Genomic DNA, 20,163 nt, shown 5'->3' with positions numbered 1-20,163 from the left:
GCGCTTAGTAACCCGATGTTTACCCTGGTTACCAGCGAAGACATCGCTGAATCGGCGTCACACACGCCGATTCAGCAATGTCAGCGGGAGATACAGCGACGAAACAAAGTTCTGGACTTTCTTCCCCGACCAGCGATATCACAGCAGGATTCTGATCGCTGCTGCCTGTCACACTGGACGATCTCGCTAGCCAGGACGCTGCAACGTCACGGATCGCTAGCGATATCGTCTAGTGTGACGGTACCTTAACAGCAAACATCACTAGTGATCAAGGATAAGCCACAATAAAAGTCAATATTCCAGGCTTACACTAACAAAAGTCTGTTTTATTGACCAACCAGAAATCAACACTTAAATTTGAAAACCAACATACAGATAGCATTCTATTATTCTTCATTTGCTAAAAATAGTTTTCTGGTTAATTAAGATACAATGCTGTATGTTGCTGGGTCGTGTCACACTGGGCCAGCCACTCCATGACATTTTCATACTAAATAATGGCACAGATCCTCCATACATTATGGTTGCACATATCCCTAGTCTTTATAACCATATTGCACTCATTCCTTGACAGCATGACCATTAGAAGCTGCTATTGATCTTTGGAGCAGGCAAGTTTTCCCTGAGTGGTACATATTGGGCCATCTGAAAACGGAGTTTAGCCTAGGACACTTTGTCTGCACTACTAATTAACAGCCGTTACAATACCAAACTAGGGCAGTCACTATAGGAGAAAAACACAAGAATTATACTGTATTTTCCACATACTATCTATTCCTGACACTGGAGTGGCTTATAATTATAAACTTATGAAGTATATAGTTTGAGGTCTGGGATCTGCCAATATGTGGCTGGTTTTCTGACTGTTTCGGATAACATGATACATGGTTTTTTATCTAGTATTCCTTAAATATAGGTCAATATTAAATAGTCTCCTGATGTGTCGCCTTTGGTGAGGACGCTGAAACCCGTAGAAATGAGAGGCTTGAAGAGTCAGTGTGTATACGTCACCTCACCCTATATAATGAAATGTGGGGTACATGTTTTTTCTATTAGTCACCTACTGACTAACCTTTAGTGGGTAAATTATGGGTATAGTTTTACATTTGGAATTAAAAAAGTGTAGTTTTATCCTTTTGTCAGCAAACATGAGGAATGACAAGAGACAACCCATTTAAGAAGATTCAATTTTGGTTAAAACTATGCCAACATTATGAACATAAAAAAGGCTTCTCCCCTATGTGATGTCTCTGATGTTTATTAACAGTTGATTTCCAAGTAAAGTATTTCCCACATTAAGAAAATGAAAAAGGCTTCTCTGTGTGACTGCTCTGATGCCTAACAAGAAGTGCATTCCTGTTAAAACATATCCCACATTCTGAACAGGAAAAAGGCTTCTCCCCTGTGTGAGTTCTATGGTGAATAACCAAATCTGATTTCAGGTTAAAACATTTCCCACATTCTGAACAGGAAAAAGGCTTCTCCCCTGTGTGAGTTCTATGGTGCCTAACCAAATCTGATTTCAGGTTAAAACATTTCCCACATTCTGAACAGGAAAAAGGTTTCTCCCTTGTGTGCGTTCTATGGTGCCTAACCAAATCTGATTTCAGGTTAAAACATTTCTCACATTCTGAACAGGAAAAAGGCTTCTCCCCTGTGTGAGTTCTCTGGTGACTAACAACATGACATTTCTGGTTAAAACATTTCCCACATTCTGAACAGGAAAAAGGCTTCTCCCCTGTGTGAGTTCTATGGTGAGTAAAAAGTAGTGATTTACGTGTAAAACATTTCCCACAGTCTGAACAGGAAAAAGGCTTCTCCCCTGTGTGGGTTCTTTGATGGCTATCACGAGTTGTTTTAAATGCAAAATATTTCCCACATTCTGAACATGAATATGGCTTCTCCCCTGTGTGAGTTCTTTTGTGTTCAGCAAGATTCCCTTTCTGGTTAAAATATTTCCCACATTCTGAGCAGGAAAAAGGCTTCTCCCCTGTGTGAGTTATATGGTGCCTAACCAAACCTGATTTATGGATAAAACATTTCCCACATTCTGAACAGGAAAATAACTTATTTGCTGTAGAAGCAGATTGTCTTTTAATGCCGCCGCGTTTATGACTTTGATTTTCCTTAGTAGTTAGCAATGAATCAGAAGATGGGACCTGTTTCATAGGACCAGATGACAGATCTTTGCTGTGAATGGATGACGATATATCTGGAGTAATGGCATTCCCTTCAGTTGTATCTTGCAGGATCTCAAGATTATCAGATTTAAAAATTGAAGATGTCAACTGTCCCTCTGATCTCCTGGTACAGTCATCTGCTAAGATAAAAAAAAAAACATTTTTTTAATAAAATATCCTTGAGTTTTATATTTTTGAACATTTCAACTTAAACCATCCATAAAAATGGCAAGCAACTTTAATTATTTACCAAACAATAACTGTTCACAGTCTAAGGCCGGGATCACACATACGCGAGATACGTCCGAGTCTCGCAGGTGAAAACCCAGCTCTGGCGCCGGCACTCCGGAGTGGAGCGTGCAGCCACACAGCAACACATGGAGCCGTACGCTCCGCTCTGGAGTGCCGGCGCAAGAGCTGGGTTAGAAAAGTAGAATAGAAAAAAGAAAACCTTGTTGGATGAACCAGTAGTGTGTGGTGTTCAACTGTTTGTTCATTCTGCCTCCCAAATATTGAATAAAAAGAATCAATCAATGTTATGTAGGCAAAAATAATACCAATTCTCATCTCACAAAAAAACAAGTCCCCACTCAGGTCCATCATCTGTCAATGGATAAACAGAGGATAGAATATAGCACGGAGAGTCTCCCAATAATTAAAACGTAACTTTTAATCACTAAGATAAAATGGACAAGCTAGCATGACAAAATTAACACATGGAGGAATCTGCTGTGGACATTTGTCTGTTCCCATTGGTGAGATCAAACCAATTTTTATCTTGAGCACTGGTTTGCACGAGCACCTTATTCATATGTGTTAATTTTGTCATGTTAGTTTGTCCATTTTATCTTAGTGATTAAAAGTTACATTTTAGTTATTGGGAGACTCTCCGTGCTATATTCTACTGATATGCCTGAGGGTATTGTATAGGTGTGACCCATCTCACACTTTTGCTAGCTTTGAAAAACAGGTTCCCACACTATTAGTGGCTCAAAGGCTGTTGAAAGTTTCTATAAATCAATCCAGCAAAATCCGCTCTCACTTCTGAGTCTTGCAGTGTGCCCAAACAACATTTAGGATCCCTGTATTTAGCAAAATTATAGTGAGAAGAATTCACTTACTCTGCGGTGTGTGTCTCCTGAAGCACAATCTGGGCACTATGTGCTGGGTAATAAAATGGCAAATGCTTAATTTTGACATCCAGAAAGTGGATGTGGATTCAAAATATTTATTCCTCCTACACACGTGGTCAAAATTGTTGGTACCCCTCATTTAATGACAGAAAACCCTACAATGGTGACAGAAATAACTTGAATCTGACAAAAGTAATAAATCAAAAATCTATGAAAATGAACAAATAAATGTCCGACATTGCTTTCCAACCATGCTTCCACAGAATTTAAAAAAAAATAAAACTCAGGAAAAAGGCCTGGACAGAAATGATGATACTCTTAACTTAACCACTTTGTGACCGCCAACAGTAGATAAACGTCAGCGCTGCACAAAGCCCTGCTAGCGCCGAGGTTTATCTACCGTTTGTCTATGGTCGGCAGTTTTGTGCTCATCAGGACCCCCACGTACCTTATAACGAGAGGATTCTGGCTCACAGCACTTTCTGTGATCCGCAACCTCATTGAGACTTGATTGGTTCAGGTCGTGATGACGTCAGCGTCACACCAGCCAATGAGACAAATCACTAAGAAAGTGTGTTGTAGCAATTAACTTTCCCGAGCGATCTGCCTCATAAAAACGCTGTTTCTCCTCAGGTGTCCATTCAGTGAGAGATTAGAGGAGAAACAGTGTTACAAGTGCTGCTGGCAACAGCTGTGTCAGTCAGCGATCTTGTTATAAAGTAAAAAAAAACAGATAAGGCAGGTTAAGGTTAGTGCTATAGTTAGGGTTAGTGTTGGGGCTAAAGTTAGGGTTTATTCCAATGTTAACCCCTTTCTGCCAATGGGCGTACTATTCCGTCCATGTGGGGTGGGCCCTACTTCCCAAGGACGGAATAGTACGTCCAGCCGATCGGCCGCGCTCACAGGGGGAGCGCGGCCGATCGCGGCCGGGTGTCAGCTGCATATTGCAGCTAACATCCGGAACTATGTGCCAGGAGTGGTCATGGACCGCCCCCGGTACATTAACCCCCGGCACACCACGATCAAACATGATCGCGGTGTGCCGGCGGTACAGGGAAGCATCGCGCAGGGAGGGGGCTCCCTGCGGGCTTCCCTGAGACCCCCGCAGCAACGCGATGTGATCGCATTGCTGCGAGGATCTCCTACCTCCCTCCCTGCTCCAGGCCTGGATCCAAGATGGCTGCGGCATCCGGGTCCTGCAGGGAGGGAGGTGGCTTCACAGAGCCTGCTCAAAGCAGGCATTGTGAAGCCTGCAGCGCTGTAAGTCAGATCGGTGATCTGACAGATTGCTGTGCACACTGTCAGATCCCCGATCTGTGATGTCCCCACCTGCGACCAAGTGAAAAAAATTTTCAAAAAATTTCCACACGTGTTAAAAAAAAATAAATAAAAAAATTTCCTAAATAATGAAAAAAAATATATATATTATTCCCATAAATTCATTTCTTTATCTAAATAAAAAAAAAAACAACAAAAGTACACATATTTAGTATCGCCACGTCCGTAACGACCACACCTATAAAACTATATCACTACTTAACCCCTTCAGTAAACACCGTAAGAAAAAAAAAAACGAGGCAAAAAACAACGCTTTATTATCATACCACCGAACAAAAAGTGGAATAACGAGCGATCAAAAAGACAGATATAAATAACCATGGTACCACTGAAAGCGTCATCCTGTCCCGCAAAAAACGAGCCGCCATACAGCATCATCAGCAAAAAAATAAAAAAGGTATAGTCCTCAGAATAAAGCGATGCAAAAATAATTATTTTTTCTATAAAATAGTTTTTATCGTATAAAAGCGCCAAAACATAAAAAAATGATATAAATGAGGTATCGCTGTAATCGTACTGACCCGAAGAATAAAACTGTTTTATCCATTTTACCAAACGCGGAACGGTATAAACGCCTCCCCCAAAAGAAATTCATGAATAGCTGGTTTTTGGTCATTCTGCCTCACAAAAATCGAATAAAAAGCGATCAAATCAAAAATGTCACGTGCCCGAAAATGTTACCAATAAAAACGTCAACTCATCCTGCAAAAAACAAGACCTCACATGACTATGTGGACTCAAATATGGAAAAATTATAGCTCTCAAAATGTGGTAACGCAAAAATATTTTTTGCAATAAAAAGCGTTTTTCAGTGTGTGACGGCTGCCAATCATAAAAATCCGCTAAAAAACCCGCTATAAAAGTAAATCAAACCCCCCTTCATCACCCCCTTAGTTAGGGAAAAATTAAAAAATTTAAAAAATGTATTTATTTCCATTCTCCCATTAGGGTTAGGGCTACGGTTAGGGATAGGGTTAGGGCTAGGATTAGGGCTAGTGTTAGGGTTGGGGCTAGGGTTAGGGTTAGGGCTAGGGTAAGGGCTAGGGCTAGGGTTAGGGTTGGGGATAGTGTTAGGGCTAGGGTTAAGGCTATAGTTAGGGTTGGGGCTAAAGTTAGGGTTAGGGTTTGGATTACATTTACGGTTGGGAATAGGGTTGGGATTAGGGTTAGGGGTGTGTCTGGGTTAGAGGTGTGGTTAGGGTTACTGTTGGGATTAGGGTTAGGGATGTGTTTGGATTAGGGTTTCAGTTATAATTGGGGGGTTTCCGCTGTTTAGGCACATCAGGGGCTCTCCAAACGCGACATGGCGTCCAATCTCAATTCCAGCCAATTCTGCGTTGAAAAAGTAAAACAGTGCTCCTTCCCTTCCGAGCTCTCCCGTGTGCCCAAACTGGGGTTTACCTCAACATATGGGGTATCAGCGTACTCAGGACAAATAGTACAACAACTTTTGGGGTCCAATTTCTCCTGTTACCCTTGGGAAAATACAAAACTAGGGGCTAAAAAATAATTTTTGTGGGAAAAAAAAGGATTTTTTATTTTCACAGCTCTGGGATATAAACTGTAGTGAAACACTTGGAGGTTCAAAGTTCTCACAACACATCTAGATAAGTTCCTTGGGGGGTCTAGTTTCCAATATGGGGTCACTTGTGGGGGGTTTCTACTGTTTAGGTACATATGGTGCTCTACAAACGCAATGTGACGCCTGCAGACCATTCCATCTAAGTCTGCATTCCAAATGATGCTCCTTCCCTTCCGAGCCCTCCCATGTGCCCAAACGGTGGTCCCCCCCCCCACATATGGGGTATCAGCGCACTCAGGACAAATTGGACAACAACTTTTGGGGTCCAATTTCTCCTGTTACCCTCGGGAAAATACAAAACTGGGGCCTAAAAAAAGATTTTTGTGGGAAAAAATGTTTGTTTTATTTTTACCGCTCTGCATTATAAACTTCTGTGAAGCCCTTGGTTGGTCAAAGTGCTCACCATGCACCCAAACAATGGTTTACTCCCACATATGTGGTATCGGCGTACTCAGGACAAATTGTACAACAACTTTTGGGGTCCAATTTCTTCTCTTACCCTTGGGAAAATAAAAAATTGGGGGCGAAAAGATAATTTTTGTGAAAAAAATGATTTTTTATTTTTACGGTTCTGCATTATAAACTTCTGTGAAGCCCTTGGTGGGTCAAAGTGCTCACCACACATCTAGATACGTTCCTTAGGGGGTCTACTTTCCAAAATGGTGTTACTTGTTAGGGGTTTCAATGTTTTGGCACATCAGTGGCTCTCCAAACACAACATGGCGTCCCATCTCAATTCCAGTCAATTTTGCATTGAAAAGTCAAATGGCGCTCCTTCGCTTCCGAGCTCTGTCATGCGCCCAAACAGTGGTTTACCCCCACATGTCGGGTATCAGCGTACTCAGGACAAAGTATACAACAACGTTTGGGGTCCATTTTCTCCTGTTACCCTTGGTAAAATAAAACAAATTGGAGCTGAAGTAAATTTTTTGTGAAAAAAAGTTAAATGTTCATTTTTATTTAAACATTCCAAAAATTCCTGTGAAACACCTGAAGGGTTAATAAACTTCTTGAATGTGGTTTTGAGCACCTTGAGGTGTGCAGTTTTTAGAATGGTGTCAGACTTGGGTATTTTCTATCATATAGACCCCTCAAAATGACTTCAAATGAGATGTGGTCAATAAAAAAAAATGGTGTTGTAAAAATGAAAAATTGCTGGTCAAGTTTTAACCCTTATAACTCCCTAACAAAAAAAATTTTTGGTTCCAAAATTGTGCTGATGAAAAGTAGACATGTGGAAAATGTTACTTATTAAGTATTTTGTGTGACATATCTCTGTGATTTAATTGCATAAAAATTAAAAGTTGGAAAATGGCAAAATTTTCAAAATTTTCGCCAAATTTCCGTTTTTTTCACAAATAAACGCAGGTAATATCAAAGAAATTTTACCACTATCATGAAGTACAATATGTCTCGAGAAAACAATGTCAGAATCACCGGGATCCATTGAAGCGTTCCAGAGTTATAACCTCATAAAGGGACAGTGGTCAGAATTGTAAAAATTGGCCCGGTCCATAACGTGCAAACCACCCTTGGGGGTAAAGGGGTTAAGGTTAGGCTTAAGAATTAAGCTTTTCTCAATTGTCTCCCCAATAATTTGGTCACGTCAGTGTTGTCGATTTCCGAAAAAAATTAAAAAAATAAAATGGCCCGTCAGTATTATAGTGTAGAGGAGGCTTATGCACTTTTATGTTCTGACAGCGAAGAAAGTGCAGTGACAGTGATAGCTCAGAAATGAGCAGTGATTCTGTTCCATCCTTACACACAAGGACCAGTACAACAAGAAGGAAGAATAGTGCTTCTGCAGAAATGTCTGCAACTCAGGGAACAATGCCCAGTACTAGCGCTGTCCCTAGTGCTCGTGAATTGGCACACACCAGTGTCCAAGGGGCTTTGCCTCTTGATGTCGCATTTCCCAGATGGGAGGATTCGGCTACTCCATTCATCCCTAACTTTAATGCCATTCCTGGTATAAATGTGGAGGTGGAAAATTTTGGACCAATCAATTTTTTATAATTTGTTTGACAGATAGCTTGCTAGAGCATATTATCCTACAAATTCATGTGTGTCCCAATTCATGAGCCAGAATCCATGGCAATCATGGTAAGGCCACCGATAAAGCAGCCACAGCCGGTGACTGAGGAGAATCTGTGACTTCTCTACATTTAGTGGTCACTACTCACCTGGGTAGTCATATGTGGGAATCTCCTCTTTACACCAATCATCCCCCCTCACATATGTCTCTGTAGTATTAATATGGGTCAGATCTTCACCCTGAAACAATTATTGTAAAAGTCACCGACAGATGGAGAAGTCACAACTATGATCAGCTCTAATCCTGCCATCTCCACCGTTCTCATTACACAAGTCAAGTATAAAACATATAATACTGGCGGATAAAACAAGACTGAGCACAAGACCTTCACCGGCGTCTACACATCATAGGGGAGATCTCCTGACACCTTCTCTCCATCTACCTGATCATCCTGAGGAGCACTGGGATCTTCTTGCTTGCAGTCCTGTGGAAGAAGAGGACGGGGACATCTCTCTGGTGTTGTCCTCTTACTGTATAGATCTGGAGGAAACACATACAGGGAGTGAATTCATTCTTTACATACAGATAATTATAGGCCATGTGTATTTAGTCCTGTCTAGTACCTGGAGATGTGAGGTGCTGGGGAACCTCCATTATGACGTTCTTGTACAGATCTCTGTGTCCTTCTAAATACTCCCACTCCTCCATGGAGAAATAGACGGCGACATCCTGACACCTTATAGGAACCTGACACATACAATGATACCGTCATCCCCCAATCCCTTCATAGTGTTACTGTATAATGTCCCAGCAGTGTCACCTCTCCAGTCAGCAGCTCAATCATCTTGTAGGTGAGTTCTAGGATCTTCTGGTCATTGATGTCCTCATGGATCAGGGGGTGAGGTGGAGGCCCCGTGATTGGGCTCAGGGGTCTTCCCCATCCCTCAGACACAGGATCCTGACAGCGATCACTAGAGGTCTTCTTCACCACTGTGTAATCCTGGTAATGGAGAGACACATTAATAAATCTCACTACAGACATTTCCAGAGTTCTCACCTCTCCAGTTCTGTCCATCTGTTATTCCCATAGATAAGAATGATGTAATGTGACGTCATCAGAATCTCTCACCTCTCCAGTAACCCGAAAGAGGATCTCTAGGGTGAGGTGTAATATCCTCTCCGCCATCTTGTCTCTGACCATATCCATCTTTGATGGGTAAATCAGGACAATTTTCTTTTGTAGAAGATCTTCACTGAGAGGATCCGATATTGTAGAGACCTGAATGAGAAGATGAGCCGATGTAAGATCATAAGAATCCTGTGTAATAATACAATTACTGGAGATAATAATGGAAACATATGAGGAGATTTATTATTTTACAGTATTTAGTTTCCTTCTTTACATCTACTAATAAATCCTATATATTTAGGCCACAGACAACAAGCAGTTTCCTCCTTGGAGTCGGCAGCTGAATACGTTTCTCATAGACTCATCTTCCATAACGCTAATTCTCGTCTCATTTACCGACCCTGGAATTGCCATTAGCAATACTGCAGGAGATATTCATTACACGCGACATGAGAAATAACTACTTCATGATGAGGACGACATCTTCATCTTCTACTACGGCTCTAGAGACAGATTTGGCCAGAGTCGGTCACTGACTCCATCACCACCGGCCTCTATATGAAGGTTTTCCGTCTTCCCCGCACTGTAATCTTCTATCACGTTAGATCTCAGCTCTGATTCACACACAGAAGTTTGAGGCTTTTAGAAAAGATTTTTTGTTTCCACAATCAACGCGGACAGAAATGATCTGATCCCAAAGTCTCCATGTACAGTGATTTATGGGGTTTATTTCTGGCCTTAGGCTTTCCGATATTACAAGAAAAAAAACCAGATATTAAAATGTTTCTAAAGAAAATTGGCTCCAACAATTCTTGTAAAAAGAAAAAAAACGTGGAAAAAGCAGAAGACACATTTTATAATTTTTAACATGTTAAACATTTATTAAAAATAAATTAATCTTTTTGTGCCCCAGAACATAGATGTGCACCGCAGGGACGGAACAGATGAGGCTTCAACAAAAACCCTGGCAGTTTAACCACTTGCTGCTGTGAAAAGCAAACATGGCATCTAAGAAGGTGACAGAGTTTGGCTGAATGCCCCCCGTCCCCAAGTACTGGATAGTATGGGGGCGGCCTAGTTATTACGAGACTTACATGCCTAATAATGGGGTCTGGGCTGCAATGTATGAAGGTCTATTAGGCCGGGTCAGAGGCAGCGTCCAATAAGTTACCTTTTAACGCTCCCATACACATTAGACTAAAGTTACATGAAATCACTGATTTCGGGGGTTTGGGCGACTATATAATGTATTGGGGGCCTCCCGACAGATGATGTCAGGGCAGAGAAGGATCTGACATCCTGAGTTTCAGAGGATAATCCTTTTGTTCTTCCTGTAGATAATACTCCGCTAGAGGAGTCTGGAGGCGACTCTCTCATACAGACCAAAGGAAAGCTGGAATAGGAGCCTCAGTACTCACACCGCACAGACCAGAGCAGCGCATCTCAGGACCGGGTTGGCTGAGTAGTGTGTTTTTTTTTTGTTTTTTTTTTCAAATATCAGGAATTGTGGGTGCATCTTATTAAGAGAAGAGCCGTTGGGACTCTCATACTGAATGTGTGGCTGTTAGGGGCCATTATATTGGGGTTGTGGTGGACTGTAAATGCCTCCATACTGAGTGGGGTTTTTATTTTGTGTAGCAGGTTGTAGTGGCCATAATTAGAGACGAGCGAATATGTTCGGAAAACGATCGTCAAACATAAATTTGGCACGAATATGGTACATTCGGATTCATGATCGGTAGCACGAGCATTTTTCTTAAGATCAAAAAAAGTCGGTAACACTTGGTAAAAGACATAATAGAAGCCGGCAATACATGTGCCGCGTTTAGTAAAATCACAGCCACCAATGTGGGAGACGGGTTCAAATTTTGGTTCTGCACTGTTGGACATAATATACCAGTAGTGGTCCATAACACAATGGTGCCTACCTCAATAAACATGAGAGTGTCACGAATAAAGAGAGTCATGCCGGCTCAGTCATTGTCTGGATAAACAAGGTGCACGTCAGATGTCGAGGAACCAGGACAATCTGATGATACATGGGCTACTGGACGAAACCATACTTGGACAAGGCAAGAGAACCTGGATATTATAACAGCAGACCAATTGAGAGAGGATATATGAAGCGTATGAGGAAACTCTGGATGAATACAAGACCTGCATGTCCACTAACTGAGAAGCAACTAGTCACCCAACGTTTCAATATCATAAAGAGAAAGCTATTGTTACAACTTGAGATGGATCAACTGCACTGTAGATCCACCCCACTTGAAGACCTGGAAGAATAACATGTGCAACCCCCAGAAGATCCTAATCCAACCTTGCACCTAGAGAGCACTGCAGCTTGTCTGAATCAGAAGATTTTAGATAACCTAAATGCCATCAATACCAGAGATCAACGGCCAACGCTCAGCAAAGAAAGACCACCAAACTGTATGCTAGAGGATGCCAATAGAGCACTTGCATCAATACCTACCACCACCATAACTTAAACTAATAACCTGATCTATGCTACTGCCTCAGCAATCATGGAAATGCTTGGTTATGCAACCAGGAAGAACAACAGAAGTACTTGCCCCCCTTGGAAAAGAAGACTGTAGACAAAGATCAAGGTGCCACGAAGGGAAGTCAGCCAACTATCAGAAATACAGAAGGGTGTAAATATCAAGAATATGACCAAGCTGGACAAGTACAAAGGCCTGAACCCAACTGAAGGGACTGCTAAACAAAGGCTCACAGCAGTCGCTGCAAAACTAGGGAGTTACACTAGAGAAGCTGAGGTCAAGAAGATAAATGCCCTGTTCTCCAAAGAACCATCCAAAGTGTACTCCCAACAGCACAAAGGCAGCAACTCTACCAATAGCAGTGACTGAGCAATACTGGAGGAACATATGGGAGAAGGAAAAAAACACAACACCAGTGCAATGTGGCTGCAATATTTGAGAATGAAACAAAGCAACCACCTAGTTTTAGAACCAGACACCATTACAGAAGCAGACATCCAACAGCGGGTCAAGAACATGAAGAGCTGGATAGCACCTGGCACATACATGATCCTCACCTACTAGCTAAAGAAATTCACAGCGGTACATGAACGCATGGCAAAGTAGATGAACCAACTGCTAATAGCAGGTCACCACCCAGCTTGGCTAACACAAGGAAGAACAGTGCTGATCATGAAGGATCCTGACAAAGGATCGCGACACCACAAAAACGCTATTGCATGCCCTTATCTCCCGCCTCGACTACTGCAACCTCCTACTCTCTGGACTCCCCTCTAGCACTCTGGCACCACACCAATCCATCCTACACTCTGCTGCCCGACTAATCTACCTGTCTCCCCGCTATTCCCCAACCTCTTCCCTAGGTCAAGCCCTCCACTGGCTTCCTATCGCCCAGAGACTCCAGTTCAAAACCCTCACAATGACATACAAAGCCATCCACAACCTGTCTCCTCCATACATCTGTGACATGGTCTCCCGGTACCTACCTACACGCAACCTCCGATCCTCTCAACACCTCCTTCTCTACTCCCTTCTCATCTCTTCTTCCCCCAACCGCATCCAAGACTTCTCCCGTGCTTCCCCGATACTCTGGAACTCTCTACCCCAACACATAAGACTCTCGCCTACCATAGAAACCTTCAAAAAGAACCTTAAATAAGTTGTCCACTACTATAAAGTTGTTGTTTTTTCATAAATCTTGCTATTATGTGCCACTGAAAACATCTACTGTGTTTATTTTAGCAATATTAGCTGTTATAATGCTGTAGCAGCACATCTTCAGTGCTGGATTCAACTCTCATGGGGTTAATCGACAACTTCCTTTCTCCTGAGTTATTGTGCTCTAATACTACAAGTTCCATGATGCTTTGCACTGCCACTAAGCCCGAACCTAGCACACCCACTCCAAAAACACACCCAAACCCCTCCCTCCTCTCCCTCCTCTCTCTTCAAAAAGATTTGTGATGTAATTTCTGTCCAACTCGTCTTTTACATTTGTCCAACCCACACTCCATTACACATAGATAGATAAATAGATAGATAGATAGATATTAGATAGATAGATATAGATAGATAGATATTAGATAGATAGATAGATAGATAGATATTAGATAGATAGATATTAGATACATAGAAATTAGATAGATAAATAGATAGATAATAGATAGATAGATAGACACAGACAGATAGATAGAATTAGATAGATATGGGATAGATGGATACATACAGATATATTTATATATCTATTTCCATAGATATGTCCATATCCATGTTTCTAAACCCCTTCACCCCTGGAGCTGTTTTCGTTTATCGCTCCCCTTCTTTCCAGAGCCATAATGTTTCCATCAATATGGCCATGTGAGGGCTTATCTTTTGCGGGACAAGTTCTACTTTTGAACGACACCATTGGTTTTACCATGTCGTGTAACAGAAAATGTGAAAAAAATTCAAAGTGCGATGAAATTGCAAAAAAGTGCAATCCCACACTTGTTTTTTGCTTGGCTTTTTGCTAGGTTCACTAAATGCTAAGACTCTGTGCACAGGTTGCGGATTTGATTGCAGATCCGCAGCGTTTTTTGCCGTACGGAATTGCATTAAATCCACAACCAATGTAAGTCTATGGGAGCCGCAGACTTGTTGTGCACATGCTGCGGAAAAGGCCGCACCGAAACGCAGCTTTTTTTTTTCTCCGCAGCATGTCACTTCTTTTGTGCCAAACTGCAGCGTTTCTGCACCCTTAGGCCGGAGTCACACACAGCGAGATACGGCCGAGTCTCGCAGGTTAAAATCCAGCTCTGGCACCGGCACTCCAGAGCGGAGCGTGCGGCCGCACAGCAATACATGGATCCGCACGCTCCGCTCCGGAGTGCCGGTGCCAGAGCTTGTATTTAACCTGCGAGACTCGGCCATATCTCGCTGTAGTGTGACTCCGGCCTTACACTTTCATTGAGATGTAACAAATATCTGCAGTTTTGTTGCGGATGTGGGTCCGAGAAACGCTGCAGTTCAGGAGGAGGGAAGTGTGTGGGCGGTGACCAGGGCCAGACTGGCCATCGGGCACTTCTGGCAAATGCCAGAAGGGCCGGTGACAGTAGTGGGCCGCTGCACTCTTTCCCCCCTCCTCCCGCCAGTGCCGCCGCCGCATTCAACTATACCGGCGTCTATCACGCCGGTATAGTTCAATGCAATGATGGAGGAGAGAGCGTCCGCTGATCGCTCCCTCTCCCATCATTCCCCGCTCTGCCTCTGACACTGTGGGTGCGCGATGACGTCATATCATCACACACCTGCTGTGTCCCGGGCAGACTGCAGCCACCGAGACAGGAGCAAGAGGAAAGGTGAGGAGAGTGTTTTTTTTTTTTTTACTGGACTGTGGAGCCATTATCGGGGGGATGAGATGTGGGTTGTGCTGTATATACCACTGTGTGGACTGTGCTGTGTATATACCACTGTGTGGGCTGTGCTGTGTATATACCACTGTGTGGGCTGTGCTGTGTATATACCACTGTGTGGGCTGTGCTGTGTATATACCACTGTGTGGGCTGTGCTATGTATATACCACTGTGTGGGCTGTGCTGTGTATACTACTACGCGGGCTGTGCTGTATATACTACTACGCGGGCTGTGCTGTATATACTACGACCCGGGTTGTGCTGTATACTACTACATGGGCTGTGCTGTATACTACTAGGCGGGCTGTGCTATATTATGCAGGCTGTGCTATATACTATGCAGGTTGTGCTATATCATATGCAAGCTTTGATATATACTATGGGAGGTATATTATATTCTATGGGGGAGGCCGTGTTATATACTATGTGGCTGTGTTATATACTATTGCGGGGGGTATATTCTATTCTATGGGGGAGGCTGTCTTATATACTATGGGGGTATATTATATTCTATGAGGGAGGCTGTCTTATATACTATGGGAGGCTGCATTATATTCTATGGGGGCTACATTATATATTATGGGGAGGTGGGCTGCATTATATTCTATGGGGGGCTGTATTAGATTTTATGAGAGATGATTGCATCATACTTTTTGATGGGGCTGCATTATATTCTATGGGGAGGTGGGCTGCATTCTATTCTATTCGGGGCTACATTATATTCTATGGGGGGCTGTATTATATTTATATTCTATGAGGGGTGATTGCATCATACTCTATGGGGGGGCTGCATTATATTCTTTGGGGGGTTACATTATACTCTGGGGTGGCTGCATTACAGTCAGCAAATTCAGATGTAAGGCTACTTTCACACTTGCGTCGGTATGAGGCCGTCGCAAATCGTCGGCCAGACGTACCGACGGACGTTATGCTAAATTTAGCACAACGTGGGCAGCGGATTCAGTTTTACAACGCATCCACTGCCCATTGTGATGAGCATGGAGGAGGGGGCGGAGTTCCAGCCACGCATGCGCAGTCGGAAATGGCAGACACGTCGCACAAAAAAAGTTACATTGAACTTTTTTTGTGCGTCGCGTCCGCCAAAACACGACGGATCCATTGCACGACGGATGCGACATGTGGCCAGCCGTCGCGATCCGTCGCTAATACAAGTCTATAGGTACAAAACGCATCCTGCGAGCACATTTGCAGGATCCGTTTTTTTTCGCCGGATCTTTTTTTTTCGCCGTATCCTTTTTTTTCCACCTTATCGTTTTTTTCCGCCAGATCCGTTTTTTTCTCATAGAGTTGTATTAGCGCCGGAGTGCGCCTGATGGCCACACGTTTCATCCGTTTTTTGCTAGATCCGTCGCTGTGCATTTTTTCGATGTACCGAAAAACCGTTCCTCTGTATGTGTTTTCCGTCTGGCGGAAACAGCTTTTTTGACGGATCCTGCAAAAAACGGATTAAACGTGTGTCCATCAGGCGCAATCCGGCGCTAATACAACTCTATGAGAAAAAACAGATCTGGTGGAAAAAAAAAACAATCCAGTGGAAAAAATTGGATCCGGTTGAAAAAAATGGATCTGGCGGAAAAAAACGATCTGGTGCAAAAAAACGGATCCTGCAAATGTGCTCGCAGGATGCGTTTTACCCATAGACTTATATTAGCGACAGATCGTGACGGATGGCCAGACGTCGCCTCCGTCGTGCAACGGATCCGTCGTGTTTTGGCGGACCGTCAGCACGAATAAACGTTCAAGTGAAAGTTTTTTTGGCCGTCGCACCCGCCATTTTCTACTGCGCATGTGCGGCAGAAACTCCGCCCCCTCCTCCCCGCACTTCAGAATGGGCAGCGGATGCGTTGAAAAACTGCATCCGCTGCCCACGTCATACGCAAATTTCACAATGTGCGTCGGTGAAAGAGGCCTTAATGAGTGTTGAATTTTAAAAAAAAAAAAGCGGAAAAAAACGGTGTGGGCTTCCGCGCAATTTTCTGCGCCAGAGGGGGAAAGCCGACAGCCGGGGGCCAATATTTGTAGCCTGCTATGAATACCAGCCCGCAGTTGTCTGCGTAGCCTTTACTGGCTATTAAAATAGGGGGACACCCCCAAAAAAATGACGTGGGGCTATTTTATAGCCAGAAAGGCTACGCAGACAGCTGCGGGCTGATATTCATAGCCTAGAGAGGGGCCATGGATATTGCCCCCCCCCCCACCCGGCTACAAATACCAGTCCGCAGCCGCCCCAGAAATGGCGCATCTGTAAGATGCGTCAATTCCGGCACTTAGCCCCTCTCTTCCCACTCCCGAGTAGCGGTGGGATATGGGGTAATAAGGGGTTAATGTCACCTTGCTATTGTAAGGTGACATTAAGCCGGGTTAATAACAGAGAGGCGTCAATAAGACGCCTATCCATTATTAATCCAATAGTAAGAAAGGGTTAATAAAACACGCATACATTTGGAAAAAAGTATTTTAATATTCTTCATTTAACCATACTTACCATACTTCAGCGCCTGCAAAAAAATTAAAATAATAAACCGTATACTACCTGTCCGCCGTAGTCCAATTAATAACGAGTGTCCCACGACGATCTCCCCTATAGAACAGTGACATCGGATGATGTCACTGCTCTATAGGACCCTCAGTGACACACTGACAGGAGACAATGGCTCGTGCAGTGCATCACTGAGGTTACTCTAGTTCACTGGTCTCACTTTATGGCATTTGCTGCGTGGGAAAATGTCTCACCCAGCAATGCCATAAGTGAGACTAGGGACTATTTTCTCACAGGGGCGTAGGAATACCTTGTGAGGAATACATGATGGAGGATACCTTCCATCATTGTGTTCCTGGAGCCCCTGGAGAGTGGTCGCATCAGCTGATGCTCCTGCTCTCCACTGGGAGATCGTCGTGGGACACTCGTTTTAATTGGATTTCTGCGGACAGGGAGTATATTGTTTGTTTATTATTTTAATATTTTTTACAGGTGACAATTGCTTCGGGGAACAAAGTGACAAGTGATGGTGAGTATGTACTCTATGTTATATGTACTGTATGTATGTTGTATGTCTGTATGTATGTATGTACTGTGCATGGTGCATGTCGTCGCATGGTGCATCTAGCATGTCGCATGATGCATGTCGCATGTCGTCGCATGGTGCATGTCGGCGCATGGTGTTGCATGTCGGCGCATGGTGCATGTCGGCGCATGTAGCATATCACATGGTGGCGCATTTCGTCACATGGCACATGTCGTAGCATGGCGCATGTCGTCGCATGGTGCATGTTGTCGCATGGTGCATGCAGCATGATGTCGAATGTCGTCACATGGTGCATGTAGCATGTCGTCGCATGGTGCATGTCGTCGCATGGTGCATGTCGTCGCATGGTGCATGTTGGCGCATGGTGCATGTCGGCGCATGGTGCATGTCGTCGCATGGTGCATGCCGTCGCATGGTGCATGTTGCATGTCATCGCATGGTGCATGTAGCATGTCGTCGCATGGTGCATGTCGGCGCATGGTGTCGCATGATGCATGTCGCCGCATGGTGCATGTTGCATGTCGGCGCATGTTGCATGTCGGCGCATGGTGCATGTCTTCGCATGGTGCATGTCGGCGCATGTGTCGCATGGCGCATGTCGTGGCATGGCGCATGTCGTCGCATGGTGCATGTTGTCGCATGGTGCATGTAGCATGTCGTCGCATGGTGCATGTCGTCGCATGGTGCATGTCACATGTCGGCGCATGGCGTCACATGGTGCATGGCGCATGTCGACGCATGTCGTCGCATGGTGCATGTCGCCGCATGGTGCATGTTGTCGCATTGTGCATGTCGTCACATGGTGCATGTTGTCGCATGGTGCCGCATGTCGCATGTGTTGAATGTTGTCACATGTTACGTCACATGGTGTGTGTTGTATGAATGTACTGTTTTTTTTTTACATTCAACACATTAGCCGGATGATGGGACTACTACTGTCCCATCATTGGCTAATGTGTTACTCGCTGTCACTGTAGCAGGCAGAGCCCGATGGGCACACAGAGATGCCGCCGCCACCGCACACTCCAGCACCTTCGGCACAGACCCCTGCCGTTGCACTGGCCGCCGCCACGGCACTGGCCGCCGCCGATGACGCACCGGCCGCCGCCGCACCGGCCACCACTGCACCGGTCGCCGCCACGGCACCGGCCACCGACGATGACGCACCGGCCGTCGCCGCACCGGCCACCTTCGCACCGGCCGCCGCCACGGCACAGGCCACCGATGCACCGGCCGCCACCACGGCACCGGCCGCCGACGCAACGGCCACTGTACCAGCCGCACCGGACGCCGACGACGGCAGCAGATCCTAGCACAGCCCCGCCCGACCCCAGCACACACAGCCCCGCCCGCCCCCAGCACACACAGCCCCACCCGCCCCCCAGCACACACAGCCCCGCAGGCAGCACACAGCCACGCCCACAGCCCAGTCACTCTTGAGTGACTGCTGACTGTTGGGGCTGGTCACGCCTGTTGCTGACGTCACGTCAATTTCCAGAGTCTGGAAATTGACGTGACGTCAGCGAAAATTAGCGGTGGCTGCAGCCTGGGGGTCACGTGACCCGGACTCAGCCGCTGCCATAGCGCCGCTCACAGGCAAAAACGGCAACAGAAGGTATTTACACAATTCATTTGGTGCCCAGGGGGGATACATTGGGGGGGTTACATGAAAGTAGTGGACAACCCCTTTAAGACTCACCTCTTCCGACAAGCCTACAGTCTGCAGTGATCCTGAACTTACTGAACCGCCGCACAACCTGCCCTACCCTCTCCTAGTGTTTCATCACCCATCTGTTGTGATAGGCAATTCAGTATCACAATGGACATAGCGGTCAGAGCAAATACAGTGATCTGACAATAACCCAAAATAATAGAACGAGCTCTGAGACGTGGGAACTCTGCAGACCGCAATCCCTAATCCTCTCCAAACAACACTAGAGGCAGCCGTGGATTGCGCCTAACTCTGCCTATGCAACTCGGCACAGCCTGAGAAACTAACTAGCCTGAAGATAGAAAATAAGCCTACCTTGCCTCAGAGAAATACCCCAAAGGAAAAGGCAGCCCCCCACATATAATGACTGTGAGTTAAGATGAAAAGACAAACGTGGGGATGAAATAGATTCAGCAAAATGAGGCCCGACTTTCTTAACAGAGCGAGGATAGGAAAGATAACTTTGCGGTCTACACAAAACCCTAAAGAAAACCACGCAAAGGGGGCAAAAAGACCCTCCGTACCGAACTAACGGCACGGAGGTACACCCTTTGCGTCCCAGAGCTTCCAGCAAAACAATTAGACAAGCTGGACAGAAAAAACTAGCAAACAA

At 44.7% G+C, this 20,163-nt stretch overlaps 1 protein-coding gene across 2 annotated transcripts in view; it reads right to left on the bottom strand.

Moving 5' to 3' along the window:
- Positions 1-307: 307 nt before the first annotated feature.
- The window catches only part of LOC138663046 (oocyte zinc finger protein XlCOF22-like), a 60,811-nt gene continuing 40,955 nt past the window's right edge, over positions 308-20,163 (bottom strand). The window contains exons 2-7 of one of the 2 annotated variants that reach the window (XM_069749103.1): positions 9,398-9,547; positions 9,089-9,268; positions 8,892-9,015; positions 8,711-8,808; positions 8,417-8,507; positions 308-2,320 (exon numbers count right to left, since the gene is read on the bottom strand). In XM_069749103.1, the coding sequence (XP_069605204.1) occupies positions 1,296-2,320; positions 8,417-8,507; positions 8,711-8,808; positions 8,892-9,015; positions 9,089-9,268; positions 9,398-9,547 (1,668 nt within the window). In that variant the 3' untranslated portion in view covers positions 308-1,295. Of the gene's footprint in view, positions 2,321-8,416; positions 8,508-8,710; positions 8,809-8,891; positions 9,016-9,088; positions 9,269-9,397; positions 9,548-20,163 lie in introns of those variants that run through there. The other variant, XM_069749104.1, reaches the window with a different exon arrangement.

This window comes from Ranitomeya imitator, chromosome 2 (assembly GCF_032444005.1).
Source record: "Ranitomeya imitator isolate aRanImi1 chromosome 2, aRanImi1.pri, whole genome shotgun sequence".
NCBI lineage: Eukaryota > Metazoa > Chordata > Amphibia > Anura > Dendrobatidae > Ranitomeya > Ranitomeya imitator.
Note: the sequence above shows the minus strand (reverse complement) of the source record. Positions and strands in the feature narration are given on the sequence as shown.